General features: G+C 40.0%; 1 protein-coding gene across 1 annotated transcript in view; it reads right to left on the reverse strand.

Moving 5' to 3' along the window:
• Positions 1-6,581: 6,581 nt before the first annotated feature.
• fbln2 (fibulin 2) overlaps positions 6,582-19,934 on the reverse strand; it is a 72,363-nt gene continuing 59,010 nt past the window's right edge. The window contains exons 9-17 of the mRNA XM_085352976.1: positions 18,966-19,100; positions 15,666-15,803; positions 14,190-14,333; positions 13,004-13,132; positions 11,901-12,026; positions 11,066-11,182; positions 10,200-10,328; positions 8,663-8,786; positions 6,582-6,952 (exon numbers count right to left, since the gene is read on the reverse strand). Of these exons, the coding sequence (XP_085209102.1) occupies positions 6,592-6,952; positions 8,663-8,786; positions 10,200-10,328; positions 11,066-11,182; positions 11,901-12,026; positions 13,004-13,132; positions 14,190-14,333; positions 15,666-15,803; positions 18,966-19,100 (1,403 nt within the window). The 3' untranslated portion in view covers positions 6,582-6,591. The remainder of the gene's footprint in view (positions 6,953-8,662; positions 8,787-10,199; positions 10,329-11,065; positions 11,183-11,900; positions 12,027-13,003; positions 13,133-14,189; positions 14,334-15,665; positions 15,804-18,965; positions 19,101-19,934) is intronic.

Genomic DNA, 19,934 nt, shown 5'->3' on the forward strand with positions numbered 1-19,934 from the left:
AGGACAGTCCAATGAGAAAACAGTGCTCAAGTTTAGATTGGGCAGGATGTTAGTGCCAGTCACACCCCTCCAGGTCATACTGAAGTCATGCATTAGCTTGCTCCCAACCTTACTCCCAACAGAAAAGCGACGTTCCATATTCCATACTCCTGTATTCGTCAGCAGGAGATTGGACTGCCTGGATCTCCAACCTTGACTCCTGTTCAATCAACAAAGCACTGAATTGTTATGGACCCTCTGAGTAGGGTGCTTACTGGAGACTGGGACCATATATTGCTTTCAGGCTGTGCCCAACCAACCTCTAAACTAGGTGCTTTCCTTCACCGGTTCCGGTTCCAACATAGGTTCAACATAGCTGCTGGGCTTGTGTGGGTGCACAAACCCTGTACAAACCCCTCCACCACAAAAAGTCGGTGATTTCAGATCAACACAACATTATGGGTAATTCAATGAGGACCAAAAAACTGCTTTCTGATGGAGACTTAATACACACGAGGTAATTTTTTGACTGAATATATTAAAAAATTATAAATTTATTGCCATTAAATTGTCAGTAAATATGGAAACTATCAAGTTCTTATATGCGATATGCCGAGGGCGTGTTTAATGGAAAACAATGCAGAGTTTTCCTGACCCACAGATTCGCCCCAACATCCACCTGACGTTGTCTTTTCCTGCTGTTATATTAAATACTGCAGTGTATTGTGTTGAGGACATTTGCTGTAATCATGTTTAACAATTGGGTGGAAGGAGCTACTTGTAGAAATTAGCAAAGGGGTTGTAGCCCTTTAGTGCTCTTAGTAAAGGATTCATCAAGAACTTGGTCTCATCTCATTTAAACATCTAGAACTTCCTAATTTGGCCTTCTGCTTAGTACCAAGTGCAATATTTCCTACTATGACGAAGCATTTTATTCTATTTTGTACAGTATGTTATTCTACTTTATCTTATCCTTTTCTATTGTGTTTTTCTTAATTTTACTGCTCTTAACTTGCACTTTCTGCCGTGACCAAAACAATTATGCCTAATAAAGGTTTATCTTATCTTATCTTATAGACCTGTTATTTATGTGGCAGCATGAAATTGACAGTATGACCAGAGGTAAATTTTAAAGAACGTCAACAATGCTTCTCAATATAATGCTTCTCTTCAGTATCAGTTGATCCAAAAATGTGTCAGTTTCTGTTGAGAGTCACTCAGTCTTAGTTAAATTTTCCTTTTTCAGTTCGGTTTTTACTTCAGACTTAATGCGTATTTAAAAACAAAAAGAAAAAGTACTGAATACCACCGCTGAATGCTGCACATCATGCACACTGGTGTTTGTTTTATTTTATCTTTCCTGCTATTTTTTTTCATCCAATTTTATTTCTAATTTGTGTACCTTTCCACATTTACCATACAATTAAGGAGAGCCATGGGAGCAATTGTGGTAAAAGTGATGTGGAATTTTCTATAAGGAGCCTTTCCAAGAAAAATACTCTAACCCTTGAAACAGCATATCTTCATTATTGCATTTACGACCAAATGCGATGCAGCCTGTTGCAAGAAATATTCCAAAACACATTAAAGTCAAGAAGGCTCTGATAAGTGACTAATTGTGGATATGCAGGCGAGGTAGGGCACGTGGTAAACAAAAGGAGGATCTTATTGATTTCTCAGTGGGTTTTATGAGGCACACACAGGCCTCACACACACTGGCACAGTGCGATAAAGAGAACATTATTTTCTCTATGATTAGCTAAAGAAGATAAATGGTGTATAATCAGCCAATCAAAGGCATCATTTAACTGGTTCCCTCAAGGAAGCCTGGCCTGGTGTTCATAGATGGAGTTCTCTGCTTTGGAAGAAATGCATCACATCTATCTATGGAAAAGCTTACTCAAGATTTCACACATGATAACTGCCCACTGATAGCTCACATGATGACTGGGAGTAGGTCTGAGCACAGCAGTTAAATGGAATCACTGGCGTGGTTGTGCAGTGAGGAAGCCCCTGTGAGAAGAATGGGAATGTGTTTGTGCTAACATGTGCTGGAATGGAAAATGTAGGTATGCATTTGATGTGCTGATGCACAGACAAGTTACGCAAGCATATTGTGCAAGTAAACATTCTTTCAGCTGCATGCTGACAGATTGATGCAGTCTGCTGCCCTCTGTTGTCCACCTACAGCTCACTACACAGTTTTCTAAGCTTCAGAGCGCTCCAAAATTCACATGAAAGAAAATATAAAGAAATGTCATTCTAACATTTTGGAGAGACCGTAACGGCACATCAAATTTGGTTAACAAAGTGAAATATAGGATTTATAGGTTAAGAGGCAAACATAACCAAAAATAAATGTCACAAATGTACACATACAAAAATTAAAAACACTGTAGTTTAAACTAATAAATGGTCAGGACAAAAACAGACAGAGGAGGAAGCATTAGCAACGAGACAGCTTCAATCTGTGCTTTAATTAACATGTTAAGATGCACATTTTATTAAATAAAAATTACTATTAAACACTTATATAGATTATACACTCACTCGAAACACTGCATGGTCCGCAACAATATTCATATAGGTGGTATTAGTAAGTAAGTAAAGATCCTCCACACCACTGGAGCTCCACCTGGCTGAAGTGTTGGAGCCAGAGGTGTAGAGTGATGCTCTGCCACTTTTTGTTTGATTTATTTTTAAATAAATATTTTTTATATATTTATAGAAAATATAGAAGTTTATTTGCCTAATTTCAATAAAGAGGACTTTATATTGGAATATCAATGTTCACTTTTATTGAAACCACCTGTAGAGCAGCACATCACTAAAAGATGAAAAAAAGCACATCAGAGAGTGTTTCAGAAGCTGACCAGTGATAGGCCAGCTCACTGACTTTGATCTTTCATTGAGATGTAAAGAGGATGAAGCAGAGGAAGTGTGCTTTCTGGAAATACAGAAACCTCATCTTTTTATACAGTAATGTAACAGAATAATATTTAAAAGCTGCAGCCGAATGGAGAAGTCACAGAAAAGGCAGCAAACACATCTAAACATAAATCCAGTAGACACAGTTGAATACTGAACAAACAGCCTTTTTTGCTGTGTTGTGGCTCACTTTGAAGAAATTTAGCTCCTAACCCTTTGACGAGATCAAAGCTGGGACCAAATAGCTGAGTTACCTCCGTTAAGGATCGGTGAGTACCTACTGGCTAGTGTTACAAACCATGACTGGAAATAAGTTTGATCTCCAGCTCACTTCCTCGATTTAATGGGAACCTCCGTTAAATAGAAACTGCTGCTAACAGCTTTGTGTCTGATCCCACTGGAAGGACCTGATGTTCCAGCATCGTAACCAGTCAGGCCCATATACCATCGCTGAAATGACCAAGCTGTTTTTGTGATGTCACAGCTCTGCAGCTCCTGGAAAAAGATAGCAAGTGGCCTCCAGAGATTTACCACAACCACAGGTCATAAAGGCTTTTTAATGCACAGTTAACACTGTGAAAGTCTGTTTTAATGGAAACTATAACGTTTATCTAATTGAAACCATAGTGCGATGAAAAACTACAATTACAAATGATATTTTCCTTTGGTTTCACACGTCACACAAACCACAGCCTCATGGGTGAAAGTACTTTGGTTGACTCATCCAGCACAAACGCAACTTCATGTGTGGAGATCTGGTTGTTCTCACGTTGCAGTAAGAAGGTGGGTCCTGGCCACATATTTTTAGCTGTCTTGATAACCCTTTGAAGTTGAGACAGATAATCAGAAGTCACACCCCCACATGTGTGGGACGACGCCTCAATAGCCGGATGTGTTCGGGCTTCAGCAGAGAGGAAAGAGGCCACCCATGGCACACCAGTATCACTGCTCTACTGGCTGAGCAGTTTCCTAAACAAGCTTTCTATCATCTAGTCGCACAAACCACAGGGATGCACTGATTCTTCACTGTGCTCGTAGGCCTATTAAAGGCTTTCATTTGGGAGGGTATATTCAGGGAGGTTTAATCTAAATTCTGCTTCTACATTATTTTTGTTTGTGTATTCATTTTGAAATTTGTAAAAGAATAACAGACAAGCAGGCATTAACCACAGAAACTTACAGCTGAGAGAGCACAGCAGAGGACGTGCTGACCAACAGAATAGCAGGAGTAGGAATACAGTTACCAATAAAATGCACTAAATGTGCTATAATATTGACGAGACCGTAATATTTTATAAAGCTTTCAGCCTGTACTGTGTTGAGGCTACAGAGAAACGTCTGTGTGGGCTGCTGGGTGCTCCAGTCTTCATTACTGCAACAAAGACGGCATATGTCAAAGGAAGCAGGTAAGAAGAGTTGGTTTGTTGTGTATTGATATACACTATTCGAAGTGACTCTTTATTTCTGTGAATCTTTGCTATGAAACGTGTTAACTTGAGCTCAGAAACATAATAGACACATCGAGAGTATTTCAAGTACCAAGAAAATCTAAACGCTCCTTTTGTTGTTTTAGAGTAAGTCAGACTAAAAAGACCTCATAGAAAATAAAGTCACTTTCAGTTGGATTCAGAGGAAATGTTGGGCCTCTTCATTTTGTTTTCACAGCCTATGAATTCTTACTGCATAGTACCGACAAAATTCAACACAAGCAAACAAACACTCAGAGATCAGGTTTTTATGTTTGAGTAGAATTTGCAGTACCTTCTGCAAATACAACACATGTATATACTGTGTTTAGTTTTTATTTTTATTTATTGAATTATGTTAAAAAAAGATCGGCATCATCCTTTAGAATAATTTATTCTAGGATTCGGTAAAAAGCTCTTCTGACATTTTATGTTGGGTGATTTCACACCCAGTAACTGCAGTCTTAAAATATCAGTGTTATTATTCAGTAAAACCTCCTATCAGCCAAACTGTGGTGTTTGATTTTTACAGTGACCCCACCCTCTAGTTTCCAGTTGAACTGTCATCTATTGGAATGTATTAATAGGCTGGAGCGCACACTTTCCGGGTGGGAATACCACAGGGTGGAACACAGACGACGATGTTCCTTGTGGAGCAGCGGAAGAGGTGATAAAAACATTTCAGATAAGAAGTGCCTAATGTGTGCGGCACAGCTGTTTTTCTTCATAATATCTAAATTACTTTATAAGTGTATTAATAGTGGGACCTTCTGACACCAGTAGATGGGGATGTGGGTTCACTGTTGACTGAGGAACCAGCGGCCCAGCGTGTGACGGTGTTACTGACGTGGACAAACGCACTCTGACACTGTGACCTTTTATTGACAACGGTTTGATCGTCAGTCAGTTTACAGATACAAACGTACATGCTGTGTGAGGCCAGCCTGCAGTTAACGCAGCAGGCTGAGTCAGTCCTGCACACCACACAGGAAATTGTCTAGTGTGTAAAAGAGAATGTGGCTTTTACCCTGAGATAATTACACAGTCAAATAAAAAAGATGCATCTGGTTACAAACTAAAGAGTATAACATGAAACAATAAAATGTAACCCCCCCTATAATAATACTGTCAGTGCTAGAATGACATCATCACTACTTTTTTGTGTGTTTTGAACTCATTTGATCAGATCACATATTCATAAATAATATACACCAAACGCTTGACCAAATCAAAAATTAGGTCCAAAACGGGCAAAATAATAATGAAAAAAAAAAAAACCCCTGATGACATTAATTTACGTAGTTTTGCTTTTAGTATATTTTATGAGATGGGAGAAAAACGTTCTTCTTTCTTTTTTTAATTGGAGAAACGCTCCATTTCCCCTTTGTGTTGCCCAGCTCTGTGGATATGTCACTAACATTTATCATTTACATGTGAAATATGCCAAATCACAAAAAATACCAAGTGAAATAAGCATACGATACCAAAATAAATATCCTTTATTTGATTTTTTTTTTATCTAAAACTATTGAAAGATTATTTTTTAAACTACACAAATAAAGATTGAAATTGAACGATTTATACTGCTTCCTAGACTTCTGAGACCATTTGTTCTCATATATTCATTTTGTCAGTTTTGGACCTTATCTATGGAAAAGTGGCCGCTATGCATCGTGTGATGTCACCACAGCCACATCACCATCCTGGTGCTTGAGTGTGCCGTATTCTCCCGGATGACAGCTTTTCAGGCCGTTGTAGCATCTCCCTCTCTGTAATGTGAAAATGTCTCAGCTCCTGTGCTGACATATCAGTGAAGTGAGAGGAAAAAACAACACAATCTTACAGTTGTATCTTAAAGCCAGCCAAAGGTGCGAAACATCACCAAAAGGGTAATGAGGGAATAAACCAATAACCGAGACCAGCCAACGTCTATACACACAGTTGAACAGACACTAATAGTGCGAGTGTATAAAAGCTAAATTATGTTTGCTAGAGTGAAGCTGAAAAATACATACGTAGAAATACAAGGTTTTTCAGGAAACATTACTTTCAAGGAAACATAGCAGAGAGCCTGCCATGATAGGAATAATTCAATCTTTGGCAATATTCTACAAGATTCCTAGATCATGCTTTAACCTTTAGAGGCATTACAAAAATCTAAACGCCAAAAATGTTTAGCACCATATGAAATGTCTAGTCTCTGTCTGTCTCTTTGGTATTACATAGTGCTGGGTGTTATGAAGACGTGAATCTTGGCCAAGAATGAAGTGAACGTCCCTTGCCTCAGCAGCTTCATTTCCACGTCTATCAGGAAGTCTTTGGGCTCGCGGACCTTTCTCTGCAGGTAGACGGCACCTGTGAAGCTGTTCAGCTTGCGTGTGCTGAAGTATCCCTCTTCATTCCCCTTTCTGATGCTAATGACAATATGATCTCCAGAGTAGGCTGGGTTAGGGCCAATTCGGAAGATCTGAGCTGGAATGATGATGTTGGTCTCATACGTGAGCTGGTAGTAAGTGATCCACAAGGGAGAGTTCTTACAGTCTAAGGAACTGGCGGGACAGTTGATCCGCTCACAGCGTCTGAAAATGAGCCAGGGAAGATGGTGAGAAGACGTAAGCAAAACATTGTTTGGACACTGTGCTGCTCACTGAACACTCAACACACAAAATGTCTTGACATTACGTTTGTGAACTGGCATCGAATAAATAGAAGTGATCCTATAGAACCAATTCTAGATAACGCATCATCTGTGCAAGGGTGGAAAAGGGATATAAGACGGGTAGGGAAGAGATGCCGTTTCTACTGATGGTTTCTTGTTAATCATCACAGACCATGTCAGTAAGCTACAGCAGCCTCTGGGCTTTCAAGACTGTGGGGGCCCATAGAGGTGAAAATCAATGTAAGAAATAACCAGCAAATATGAAAATACTATAAAAGCACATAAAACACAGCAAAATTTGAATAAAACAATGGAAGTAGAAAAAAACAAATGTCACAGAAGACAACTGCCATGTTTTTGGGGACGTGACGGACCACCTGGGAAAGTGACACAAGCCATATGAGGGATCCCACTGTGCTTTAACTACATGATTCATATATTACTGTAGATATATGTTTGCTATGAGCTGTTTACTGTCAGCTTGCCACATCTGCAGCTGTTCCATCACCTCAAAAACACATCTGTTGTGTGGGGTGTTTTGTGAGAGCTTTTGCAGCACTTTCGTCTTCTTTCCTTGTCTATTTTTCAACATCCGTTGTGGTTATGCAGCATTTTTCTTCTTCTGCATTTGTTGCAGTGCCTTTCCCCTCTCTACACTCCCTGAACATTTTGAACCAAGCTGCAGCGTGATGCAAAATCATTTGCTTCTTAAAGCACATGTGATTTTTCCATTGCTACTGGAGTGCTATTGAAAAGAGGTAGCATGTAGCAGCACTGCTCTTTCACATCACTGCCCCCTGCTGCAAGGATTCCATAATAACATAAATGAAGACTGTGGATGCCAGTGGAAATCAGAAGCCTTTGTGGGTCTTTCCCACAGTGCAATCTGAAGCTCCGTGACTGTTTATCCATCACACATCAGGATTTACAGCCTGGAGTTATCGTTGTAGTGCACCGTAATATTTGCACAACTCACATCAAGACAAGAGTGCCTAGGAACCTAATACGGGAAGACCAAGACACATTTTAATCTCAGCTGTCTGTCCGTGACTGCCAAGTCTGCTCATGAATGAAAGATGTCTCTCCATGGGGAGCCAAGAGATGTCACACTGAGGGTAATAAGGTGTCTCTAGGTAACACTGATAAGACGTCTCTTGTGGGCTGACAGGGGAGTGAGTGTGTGTGTGTGTGAGTGTGTGTGTGTGGTGTTGCTGTTCAGTGGAGCGTAGAGCAGGGAGAGCTGCAGAGACGGCTCTGGGAAGCACCGAGCTGATCAAAGCCATCTGACTTCTTCACACAGCGGATGTGAATCATGTTCAGTTAAACAAGCTCACAGCTAACAAGGCCCTTCTGTGCAGAACACTGCGCTGTACGCACATCGATGTATAATGTTTCACAGCCTGAGAGGATCTGGACAGAAACCGTATACACAGATATAGGCCAATGCAGCTGGAGACTGCAAAAACAAATTTTATTGGACCTGTTTACAAAGACAACTCAAATATGGAAACTTATAATACCCTGATGTTCTAATGAGCCTTAACCTCGGCATACTTTGATGTAGTAAAAACCTGACTCTGAGCCAAAAGCGTAAAACTTTAGCAGGGGAGAAAATATAAATCTGACTCACGTGTTTGACACTTTCTTGTAGTGTTGAGGGCAATCAAAGGAGAGACACCTGAAGCCTCCCTGAAGGTTGTAGCAGGTCTGCCCAGTGGAGCAGTTGTGGGTGCCAGTTGTGCACTCATCAATATCTGGAAAAAGAGCCAACAATAAATCTAATAAATATGATCATTTTGATATGATAGACTTTTGTGACCCAATCTGAATGATGCAACTGATGATCAACTCCAAGAATAGGAGACAGACACAGTCTAAATGCAACGTGTCTGGATACACTCATTATTCAGAATGACCTGCACTACTCTGAAACTGTGTGGGTGTCCTACTGGAACAGCCGCATGGCTGGGTGTTGGTACCAGTGCAGGCTGGAGCACCCTGTCCAGTCCCATTACCACCAAAAATGATCACAGTTGCAAATCTGCATCAACAGCTCAACCTCAGTCGACTTCAGCCAGTTGCAGCACGGTGATGTTGAGCATACGGTGTTTAGACTACAATGACTAAAACCAATCATAGAATAGATTTGGTTGTTCTACACAATGAAAACAATGCAGTGAGAAATGCATCTGATCTAAGCAGAGACTAAACAACATGTTTATGACATAAAACATTTTTGTCATCTGTCATTGATGATGATTGGGATGCAAATACAGGGATGCCTGTATTTGCATCCTCTTGGCACTGTGTATGTAATCATAAAGTGGGAAAACTTTGAGTTAGGTTTGCTGTCAAAATTCCACAAGAGTAACAAAAAATCCATTAACTTGGCAAGAAAGGAAATTTCCATAAATCTCTAGCACCAAATTGAACCACTGTTACACTTGTCAAACAATATCAGTTAATAAGGGCTATACAATATGAGCAAAAGTTATACAGTAGTGCAGTTTGAATTTAAGGATTAATAAGTTAAGTGAAAATTGGGTAGAAAAGGGAGAAACTCATTAAACCCATAGGTATGCATAGGTAGAGCAGTAAATGTTCTCTCCCAGATTCAGATTTAGTGTGCTGCTGTTTGCGTAGGGCAGCACGGTGGCGCGGTGGTTAGCACTGAGAAGAGTTTGATTTCACCAACTAGCCGGGCTTTTCTGGAGCTTGCACGTTCTCCCCATGTTTGCGTGGGTTCTCTTCAGGTACTCCAGCTTCCTCCCACAGTCCAAAGACATGCAGTTAGTGGGGTTAGGTTGATTGGAAACTCATAGGTGTGAATGTGAGTGTGAATGGTTGGCAATTTCTATGTGTTAGCCCTGCGACAGACAGGTGACCTGTCCAGGGTGTACCCCGCCTCTCGCACTGTGGGTAAGTAGAAGAGAATGGATGGATGGATGCTGCAATTTGCTCAATCTATTCTTTAACAGCCTGTCACACTAAGTGTACCCACTGCATTTTTAACAAGATTTCTTTGACTTTTTTCTATATCTATTAATGTAGTTACTACATGCATATAACAGCACTGACAGAAAGGTTTTCAATGCTCCAGTCAAACAGTACAAAAATGTAACCTGCATCAGGTCCAAGAAGACGATTACTGTATATATCAGCCTCACCTTTGCAGGTGCGTCCGTTGGCAGCCATGACATATCCATGAGGTGGACAGGCACACTGATAGCTGCCTGCAGTGTTAACACACTGGAAGGCACAGAGGTTCCCGATGCTCTGGGAGCACTCGTCAATATCTGTGTAAAACACACACATGCACATCTCGTCACTGTGATTAAACTGTGAGGAAAGAAAGGTTCAAAAGCAGTCGGGCTTTTCAGCTTTATCTCGAGCATTGTGTGTATCTTATGTGGAACATCAACTACAACTTGGCATCAGGAGAAGTTCTCTGCAGCTGGAACATCAGCCCCTTTTATGGGAAATTTATACCAACACATTTACCTCTGTTTTATAGAAAACCGTTCCTGGGTAGGTTATTTTGGTATTGATTGTCCTGTCTGATTTCATACATCACTCATCCGATTTCTCTACTGTGAAACTAACAGCAAGAGAACGACAGTCTAATTTTAAAGGTGTTCTATGTATTCATCATTTGAAGCATGTTTTTCTGTTGTTGGCTTTCCTGACACAACCCCAAAAAGGACGTGTGTCTTCAGCAGGAGTTGAACCAGCAACTGTGTAAACCACTATAATGCAGCTATAGTGTATTATATATGTAAGTGCAGTCTGTGTATGGTTTTGGATAATAGAAACACTTCAGTAAATGCAGCTGAGGTTCACAACTCTCTGAGTAAATCACAAGTGTTTGTGGGCAACTATTTGTTAAATTTCACACATGTATCTAATTAGATGTGTCTAAATGTGTTGAGTGTAAATCACATAAACTGTAGGAATAGAGCAGTATGCTGGACTGAGGTCTCCATCGATCTCTCTGAAGTGTTTCTACCACACTGGCAACCTTGGAAGAAAATACCTTCACAGGTGTGCCCATCATCTTTCAGGTAGTAGCCTGGGCGACAATAGCATTGATATGAGCCATAGATGTTGGCACACTCCTGGCTACAAGGGTTTTGGTCACACTCATTTGTATCTGAGCACAGAAACAAAAAAATACAATCATAAAATTGGACATAAACGTGTAAATATTTATGCAAGCTGTATGTTAGGAGTTAGATAGAAAAAACAAATATTTGTATGTATATGTTGTAATGTTGCTGCCTCCCCAAACACCTTTGCTGCTCTAGTCATTTATCCAAGACACTTTGTTCAAGACAAGTAACTTGAAAAAAATCGATCTTAAAAGCGATAATCAAAACCCAATGATATCCTTCAGGCAAGCGTTTATCTATAAACCTCGATGAACGCTAAGCTTCACCTTCGGAACAGAAACATTTACATCTGGATTAAGTTCCTTCAGTCACGTCTGTGACAAGCTGGACATAACGTGAATCATGACCGGCTTTGCTCTCTGAAGCACAGTCACATCTCCAGCATGCTGACGACTGACAGCACCTGAACCAGGAAACTATTATTATTACTCTTATCCCAGAGATGGAGACTAAATTAAATGCCAATGGAAAATAGCCTTTATTGATAACAGTGACTTACAAAGGAGACATAAACAGTTTCTCATCAATATACTTAATCTCCAAAGTCTGTGCAAAGACTACTTTTGCCTTTTGATGCTGATGTTGTGCCCGGAGGCTCGCCTCTGTGATTTAAGTTCTTCATGAAAAATAAGACTGTCTGTCTAAACAAGGTGGCATTTAAATTTTCAATATGTCAGAGGAACAAACTGTCTAGCTTACCTTCGCAGTTCTTGCCGTCGAATGCGAGGGAGAAGCCAGCTGTGCATGAGCAGCGGTAGGAGCCTGGGGTGTTTTCACACTTCTGGGCGCAGAGCCTGCCAGAATAGCGCCAGCACTCATTTACATCTGTCAGTACAAAAACAGGAGCTATTAGGCAGCAGATAGCCTTGAGGCCCACCAAGGACTCAACACACATACTCGATGAGCTTCCCTTGAAGGCCATCCCTCTTTTAAGCCAGCTTTCTTTTGATTGGCTGCTTCTCAGAAGCTTAAGGTTTGTCCAAACACCTATTGCGTGGGACTTTTGATGAATAGGAATACACACAATTGTAATACACGACAACAAAAACTAAAAAAATAACATATTAGGTCAACACTGAAGTAACTACAGCATACGCTCCAATTTCCTGAAAAATAAAACCCAGTTAAATATGACTTTCTTAAAATAAACACTCAATATTAAATATTATTGGCTAATTCTTCACAATTTGTTCAGTTAATTCAGATCAATTCAATTTCAGTTATGTAGTTCAAAATCCCGTTCATTTTACCGTGTCATTATTTATTTAACAAGAAATGGAGCAAAATGCAGAAACAGTGAGTAAAAAACTAAGTACATGCCGTGATTCAGTACCTTGTAGAACCATCTTTAACAACAATAACTTCAAGTAATCATTGTCTACATCACTTTATTAGTCTCTCATATTCTTTTTTATAACGTTGCTTCAGTTCATTGAGATTTGCTTACACACAGCTCTCGTAAAATTACAGTGTGTAAAATGTCAGCTGAGTTCTGCTTTCGTACTCTTTAGAACATTTAAGCCTGCTTGCTGACATCTGCCTGGAGACTGGACGGTTGCATGTCTAATCTGCTGACAATTAATAATTATGAGAATTATGAGAATATCAGGAATAAATATGCTTTATGTTTCGTCCAAGAATTGAAATCCACAAATAATAAGCATTTTTTACAAATGATAGGCTGAAAGTGATTCAGTGAGCCGACGTTTGCACCCATAGCTTCTCTGGTTTCAAAAGTGCTCGATAAAGTGAACCTTCAGTCTGAACATCTTCACTTGCAGACGTCACACAGTGATACGTACCAGTGCAGACTTTGCGTAAGGCGTTATACTGGTAGCCTGTCTGGCAGTCGCAGCGGTAGCTGCCGGGGAGGTTGTGACAGATCTGGCCCACTCCACAGCGGTGCGTCCCCATCTGACACTCGTCAGTGTCTACGCAGGCAGAAAGAAAGATGAAGCACTTCAACAGTGACCCACTGAGCACCCGAGAGGGTATAACTTAAACACAGCTAAGGCTTGTTACAGTCCAAAAAGACCAGGCATCAATGTTCTCACTCTCTGGGTATTATTATTTTGTTATTTATGTTTTTAAAATGATTTTTATTTTTAAATTATTTTGGAAAATAATTGTTGGTGTGTATCAGAATAAATATTTTCTTGGGAGAACAATTTATTAAAAACAACAATTACAGACCACTTAGGGTTAGTTTAGGGAACCAGTGAGTATTTCAGACAATGGGCACAATAAAGCTTAATTAGTCAATTTCCTTATTTGTGTGTAATACTTTTAAAAATATGGGGGAGTGGTGTGAAGATAGAAAAATGAATGAGTAGGAAGCAAGATTTTAAATAGCAGGGACAACGGCAGGCCAGTGGGATGGGAGCTAAAACTGGATCTATCCAATACAGAATCACTACTATGGTAGAGTAAATGGCACATGTTTGCAGACAAGTCGGCGTCATCAACATACAGCACAGGCAACGACTGCAATCTGCTTGCGACCAAAGTAAAGTCACAAGGAGGTTTCTGATACAGCACTCCCTTTGTGACTCTTGGCGGCGACATTTCCTCTTGCTCATCGACATCTTGATCAAACAATCACTCAGTACTTGCATTGTCATTTATAAGAATACAATTAAATGAAGCATAATTTGACACCATTTAAGAACTGCATGTAAGCTGAACAAGATTTAGTTGTTCTCATTTTAAGTCTGTCTTTTTGAGCAGTTTTGAGTACCAAAGCAGCAACTGAGTGAGAGCATCGATGCATGGTCTTTTAGAAAAACTCTTGTGCCACAACTGTACGATGACCTTTAACTGAAAGAATAGAAGTGATTATAAATAATATTCACTCTTGCATTTTTCCTGGTTGTATCTAATCGATTGAACCTGTGTCTTGGTCAACAACAGGGCCATCAGTGCTTTCATTCACACCTTTCCACAACACCATCGTCCTGTGTGAGTGGTGCATGTTGTGCTAAACCTCACCAACACACTTGGCTCCATCAGGGCTGGCGTGGTAACCATGGCTACACATCACAATCTTCTTCTGGCACGTGTAGGAGCCAACGGTATTGATACAGTTAAAGCCTGAACTGCAGGGCTCAGTCAGGCTGCTGCACTCGTTTATATCTGCAGAGTCAAAAAGATCAAGAATGAAGCTGTGACTGCGCGGAGGCTCAATCCTGATAGGCTTAAGATTACTTCAATTCAATTTTATTTATACAGCATCAAATCACACCAACAGTCTTCTCAAGGTGCTTTGTATTGTAAGGTAGACCCTACAATAATACATACAGAGAAAATCCTCCCACCCTCAGACAGATCTGTGATGTATGTGCAGTCATCTGCAGGGAGACATTACCACTGATGATTACTTGCTCTGCTTTGGCTGTAGATCAGCCGAGGTACACGGGGCAGTTTTATGACATCAGGAGCACCCAGAGGTGAATATTATGTTTCGCTCATTTTGCAGTGATGCTGCCCTGCACGGTACTGAGAAAAGTGCAAGTAATCCAAAGAAAATTGGATTACATTCTGTTTAATCTTTGTGTTAGTACAGTGATTTGTGTTGAAGTGAGCTCAGGAACAAGAGAAAATCTGAAGTCTTGTCAAATACTTTTTCACAGGTACAGCGTGACATCTTGCTATGATAAAGAATCCTTTAAAAAAATTCCTGAATCCAGTGGTGAGCTCAGCTTAATGCTCTGAGGGCTAAGTCATCATCAGCGCTTTCACCAACCCTAATGCTAACTCCAGAATATGTCACTTCTGTTACATTACTCTCACAAGAATCAAGAATTAAGAAGTAAATGCAAATCCATAAGTTTTTGGGTAGCCTTCCTACCAAACAGATACAGAAGTGAGCTAATTGCATAAAGTGCTCGGCAGAGGTAAGAGCTTTTACCACTCATGGACCACTGTGTCTTATCATGTGTGTAAACTGTGTCAGAAAGATGACTTTACTATACATAGACTGATCAAACGTATTGTTGTGCATAATCACTGCCCCAAAAGACCCATGTTAGCAATCTCTTGATATCAGTCACCAGCAACGCCATCGGAGGTTAGGTGTATGTTCTTACTTTGGTTAACCTTTTAACCCCCCTTTCACCTATTTGGAACACTCAGAAAGCTTTACATAACACAATAACTGTAATGCAAAAATGAAGAAAAGATACTTGATTTAAAATCTTGTAGTTTGAAACTCTTGAGAAATATCAAGATAGTTAAAGCCTGGTTAAAAGACAGTTAAATATCAAGAGTCCGAGTAGTACTGCAGCATGGGAAAACACACAGACACAGGCACAATGCAGAGTAAGTTTGATGGATGGCTCTGCTAAAGAGGCTCATTTTGCTTAAGATTTGTCCTTACAAAGAATAGGACCAACTCTATCAGCTGTTTACTGGTCCTGAGTTAGGATGTAATGCTACCCAGCCTGGAGAGTATGGGCAGTCTCTTACCAATACAGTTGCCATGAGAGTCCTGTGTGAAGCCACTGATGCACTTCTGTTTGGGATTACACAGGAAAGAGCCCACTGTATTCTCACACACAAGGCCCATGCCACAGTTATGAGTTCTCATCGTGCACTCATCAATGTCTGTAAAGAAAGAATAGATTTGCATTAGTTTATCTGCACAAAGCAATCTCTCAATGCATTATTCTGTTACAAGAGGCTCTGTAAATTTAGCTCGAGCTCTCCGGCTGTTAGTAGTACAGCAGGGGGCACTGTGACTCAAGCACAGAACATTTACACACTTTGACTCTGTCAGTGTTTAACTGGAGGGAAGAATTCAATGAAAACATCGCTTGATTCGACTGTGCAATTAACAGAAGTTGAACAGAACTTAAATGACAGTTATTGAATCTCATGAGCAATATGAGAGTTTTTTCCTTTTTTTCATGCCGCAAGTAGTTCATTTTGAGCAGGTCTTAATTTGACTTTTCTCTGTTGTTAATATCAGAGGGATACTCTTCCAACATTCTGTCACTGCTTTCATATAACTAATTACTTTTTTTGCCTGCTGGATGGTTGACTAGATACTACCTTCATGTTATGCTTGTACTGATTAGTCCTCTGTGATACGAGTCACATGAGCTTCAAAGTGCAGCACCACCAATCCTGCTCTTTGGTTGATTATCTTGTAACATATTGAACCTTGGTATCTGCTTAAACCCACACTTTACTGTTTGGGCCAAGGAAACATGAACTTCCTGTCTTTATGACGATTTGCTGAGTGAGCCTAAATTAGGTGACTTTGGGTAATTGTTTTTGTATTAAAAGTAGTCAAAGATGTTGTCATGTTGTTTGAACAAATCCTTGATATGAAATATTTACCTATTAACATACCAGAACAACCCTTTAAGTTGACACGTAGGTAAGGTCAAAAGTTTTAAAGGTATGCAAGCACTTGAGTCACAGAGGGGCAGTTCGGTTGGGATTAAATCCACCCAGAACTGTATTTATTCTGGCTTATGTTAGCGCTCGCTATTATGCTGACATAGACCATTTGCAAGACATGGATCATATGATACCCAAACAGTCTAATAAATAATCTGGCCATTTTCAAATTATTGCATTAGCTAATGAAATAACTATCACCAAAACCCCAGAGCATTGTTAATCTAGAGCTAGCAAGCTAACGCTATACGAGCTAATGAAGGACAATAAAAACAACAGCCAAATTAGGGGTTTGGTATTATTCGGTTCAGACAGGCTGTTGTCCAACATACACAACACAGAATACATAAAATACAACATAATGCTACCGTCAGTCTTGTGTATATCTTGTAATTATTTTGGTTGATGCAGGCTTGCACACTGTCTGTGAGTATATGCTGCATACCAATGTGACTAATACTCAGTGAATGTATTTAGTCTCCTTTAAGATGCAGTTTACAAAGTATGGCAGGAATGTTGCAGTGAAAATGATTTTTGCATATTTCTGCATCACTAGTGTTAATTTGATCTAAATAAGTGAGGAAACAAGGATCTAGGACAGTACAACAACAGCAGCACCTATTGCATTAATAATGATGCACTACAGTACACTGCAGTCTTGTATTCATGGATTTATGACCCCTAAAGGATTTCCAATAATATGTGTTTTCAGTAATGCCGCTAAAAAGATCAGTAGAGAGGAGGAGGTGACAAACAATAGGACCAGAATGACTTGTGTGTGAATCAATAATATGCTGCCTCAGTTTGAGCCAGCATGCTGGGCTTGCTTCTTGTTTCTGGACCCTCTTAAAATTTCTGAAAAAGTGGCAACAGTGAGTCCCACACTCCAACACAAACACAAACCCCAGCCAAAGGTAAGTGCCAAGATGTGGAATTACACCAGAGGAAATCTCACAATAAGAAGACAGCAGCTATACCTTGACACACATCAATATGTGTTTGATGAAATGTTTAAATGGAGTATCGTTAATATTCAAAATGTCAAAAGATTTTAAATTATTTTCTTCACATCTGTAATTAGATTCCTGTAACTTTCTCTTTGTGTAATTTTTATTTTTAGTGTCTCATAATTTAATGTTTAAATGAAGCTGACTCCCAGTTTTTGTCAGCCTCTGTACACAAGCCTTTATTAAATATATGACATTGATGCTGAAATTTCTACAGCTTCACAATAACTACATTAAACTATAAGAAATATGGCTCACCAATGCTAGTTTAAACAAAGTATTTTCTTTAGTAAAACTCCCTTGCTTTTTGTTGTTCGTGCTGTAAATGGCTACAGCACTTGCTGTATTCTTGATGTGTAGCTGCTAAGTGAAAAGAAATGAGATGCATCAAGCCCTCAGCAGCCTGGGCCTATTGCAGCAGAACTAAGGGCTGGTTCCGGATCATCGGAGCCAGCTCTAATTGTAGACTTTATACCAAAGGAAAGTTTTACTGTAAACTTAATCTTGTCTGACTCCCAAATGCAAGCTAGGAACTAATTCTACAGAAGAGGGGTCCGAAAGCTGCAGGCCCTGCCCATTCTACTTTTAAAATACCCCAGGAACCACAAGTAAACCAGCTGTCTGAGAGCAACGTGCTGCATTGGTGTGATATGATACTATGAGGTCTTTAAGATGGCACCTGATTGCGTGGCTGAGTACAACAATCTCAGTTTTATCTGAATTTAGAAGCAGGAAATTAGAGGTCATCTGAATGGCACTGAAAATGTATGCCTTCCAATAATACTGCCTAAGGGAAGCATGTATAATGTAAATATTGCTCTCAACATTGAACCCTGTGGAATTCCGTGATTAACCTTAGCATGAGAGGAAGACTCCCCATTTACATGAACAAATTGGAGTCTATTAAACAGACTGCAGTGCCGTACCTTTAATACCTTTAATACAGAGAGGTCGTATCTCTGTAGTAAAATATAGTTATCACATACAAAGTGATCAGAGACCATAAGAAGAGCATTTGTAGCCTTCACTGGTGCTGTTTCTGCACTATGATGAATTCTGAACTGTGAAACTCTTCAAACAAACCAATTCCTCTGCAGATGATCTTGAATTACTCATTCATAAAAAGAAGATTGAGATTGGTCTATAATTAGTTAAGACAGCTGGGTCAGGTGATTTTGCTTTTATATCACTGTCCTTGCTTTTGTTTTTACAAAACCAAATCATCCTGAAAATAAAAAAAAATCCTGCATATTATATTGAAGAAGACATAATTTCCACCAGCTATTTCAGAGGCTCTGGAAATGACTGCTGGGTAAATTGGTTTAATGAAACACATCAGGATCAATGAACTCACCCTCGCAAAGACTGTTCCGCAGCTGGTAACCAGCAGGACAAGTGACCTGCAGCTCGCACACAAATGAACCCACTGTGTTCACACAGCGCTGGCTGGGCTTGCAACTGTGGGCACCAGTCACGCACTCATCCACATCTGCAGAAAAAGACAACGGTGACTGTGTGTGAGACAGAGGGAGGGAAGATAACAGGGGGTGCAAGAATATGATGTGGAGGTGAGCTTGCTGATGGACGGGTCCCGTGCATAATTTTGCCCCCGTGCTCAGGCTCTCCGAGCGTCACAGAGATCGAGCTCAGTGAGTTGGCAACAGATGGACAGCAGCAAAACTTCAAATGAAAAGTCTCTCTTATGCGTAAGAATTTGTGGCAGAACAGGAAATTACAAATTTTTGCTTTTGCTTACATGAAAACCATCTAGCTGGGGAAGCCTCAGGCATGAAAGTCATTCAGTGCTCCAGCTAAAAACCAAGAGTTGCAGTGAAATGTACAGCTGAGCTCATTAATACTTCAAAAACAACAAACAGAGGCTCTTCTACCAGAATAATTGGAAGAGAAAAGTATGTAGACGGAGAGAAACAGGCCTTAGCTTGAAGAATACCACATCATCTGTCAAACATGGTGAAGGCAATGTTATGGCGTGGGTCTGGTGTTTCTTGATTATGATGATGATAGAAGTAGTAAGCTGAATTTTTCGGTGTACAGGTGTGCACTCTGCTCAGATTCAGCCAAATGTTGCTAAATTAATTGCAAATTCCTTCACAGTCCAAATGGATAATGAGCCAAAGCGTTCTGCAAAAGCAAGATTGTTTTCAGGGCAAATAATCTGGATATTAATCAGTGGCCAAGTCATTCATCTTTTCTCAACCCAACAGAGCATGCTTTTCAGGTACTTAAGAAAAAATTTAATGCAAAGAGACCCACAACCAAGCAGAAAATGAAGGCAGCTGCAGTAAACGCCTAGCTCAGCATC

The sequence above is a fragment of the Diplotaxodon limnothrissa genome, linkage group LG5, assembly GCF_057381915.1.
Source record: "Diplotaxodon limnothrissa isolate DT_005_m linkage group LG5, D_limnothrissa_male_GT1.1, whole genome shotgun sequence".
Taxonomy (NCBI): Eukaryota; Metazoa; Chordata; class Actinopteri; order Cichliformes; family Cichlidae; genus Diplotaxodon; species Diplotaxodon limnothrissa.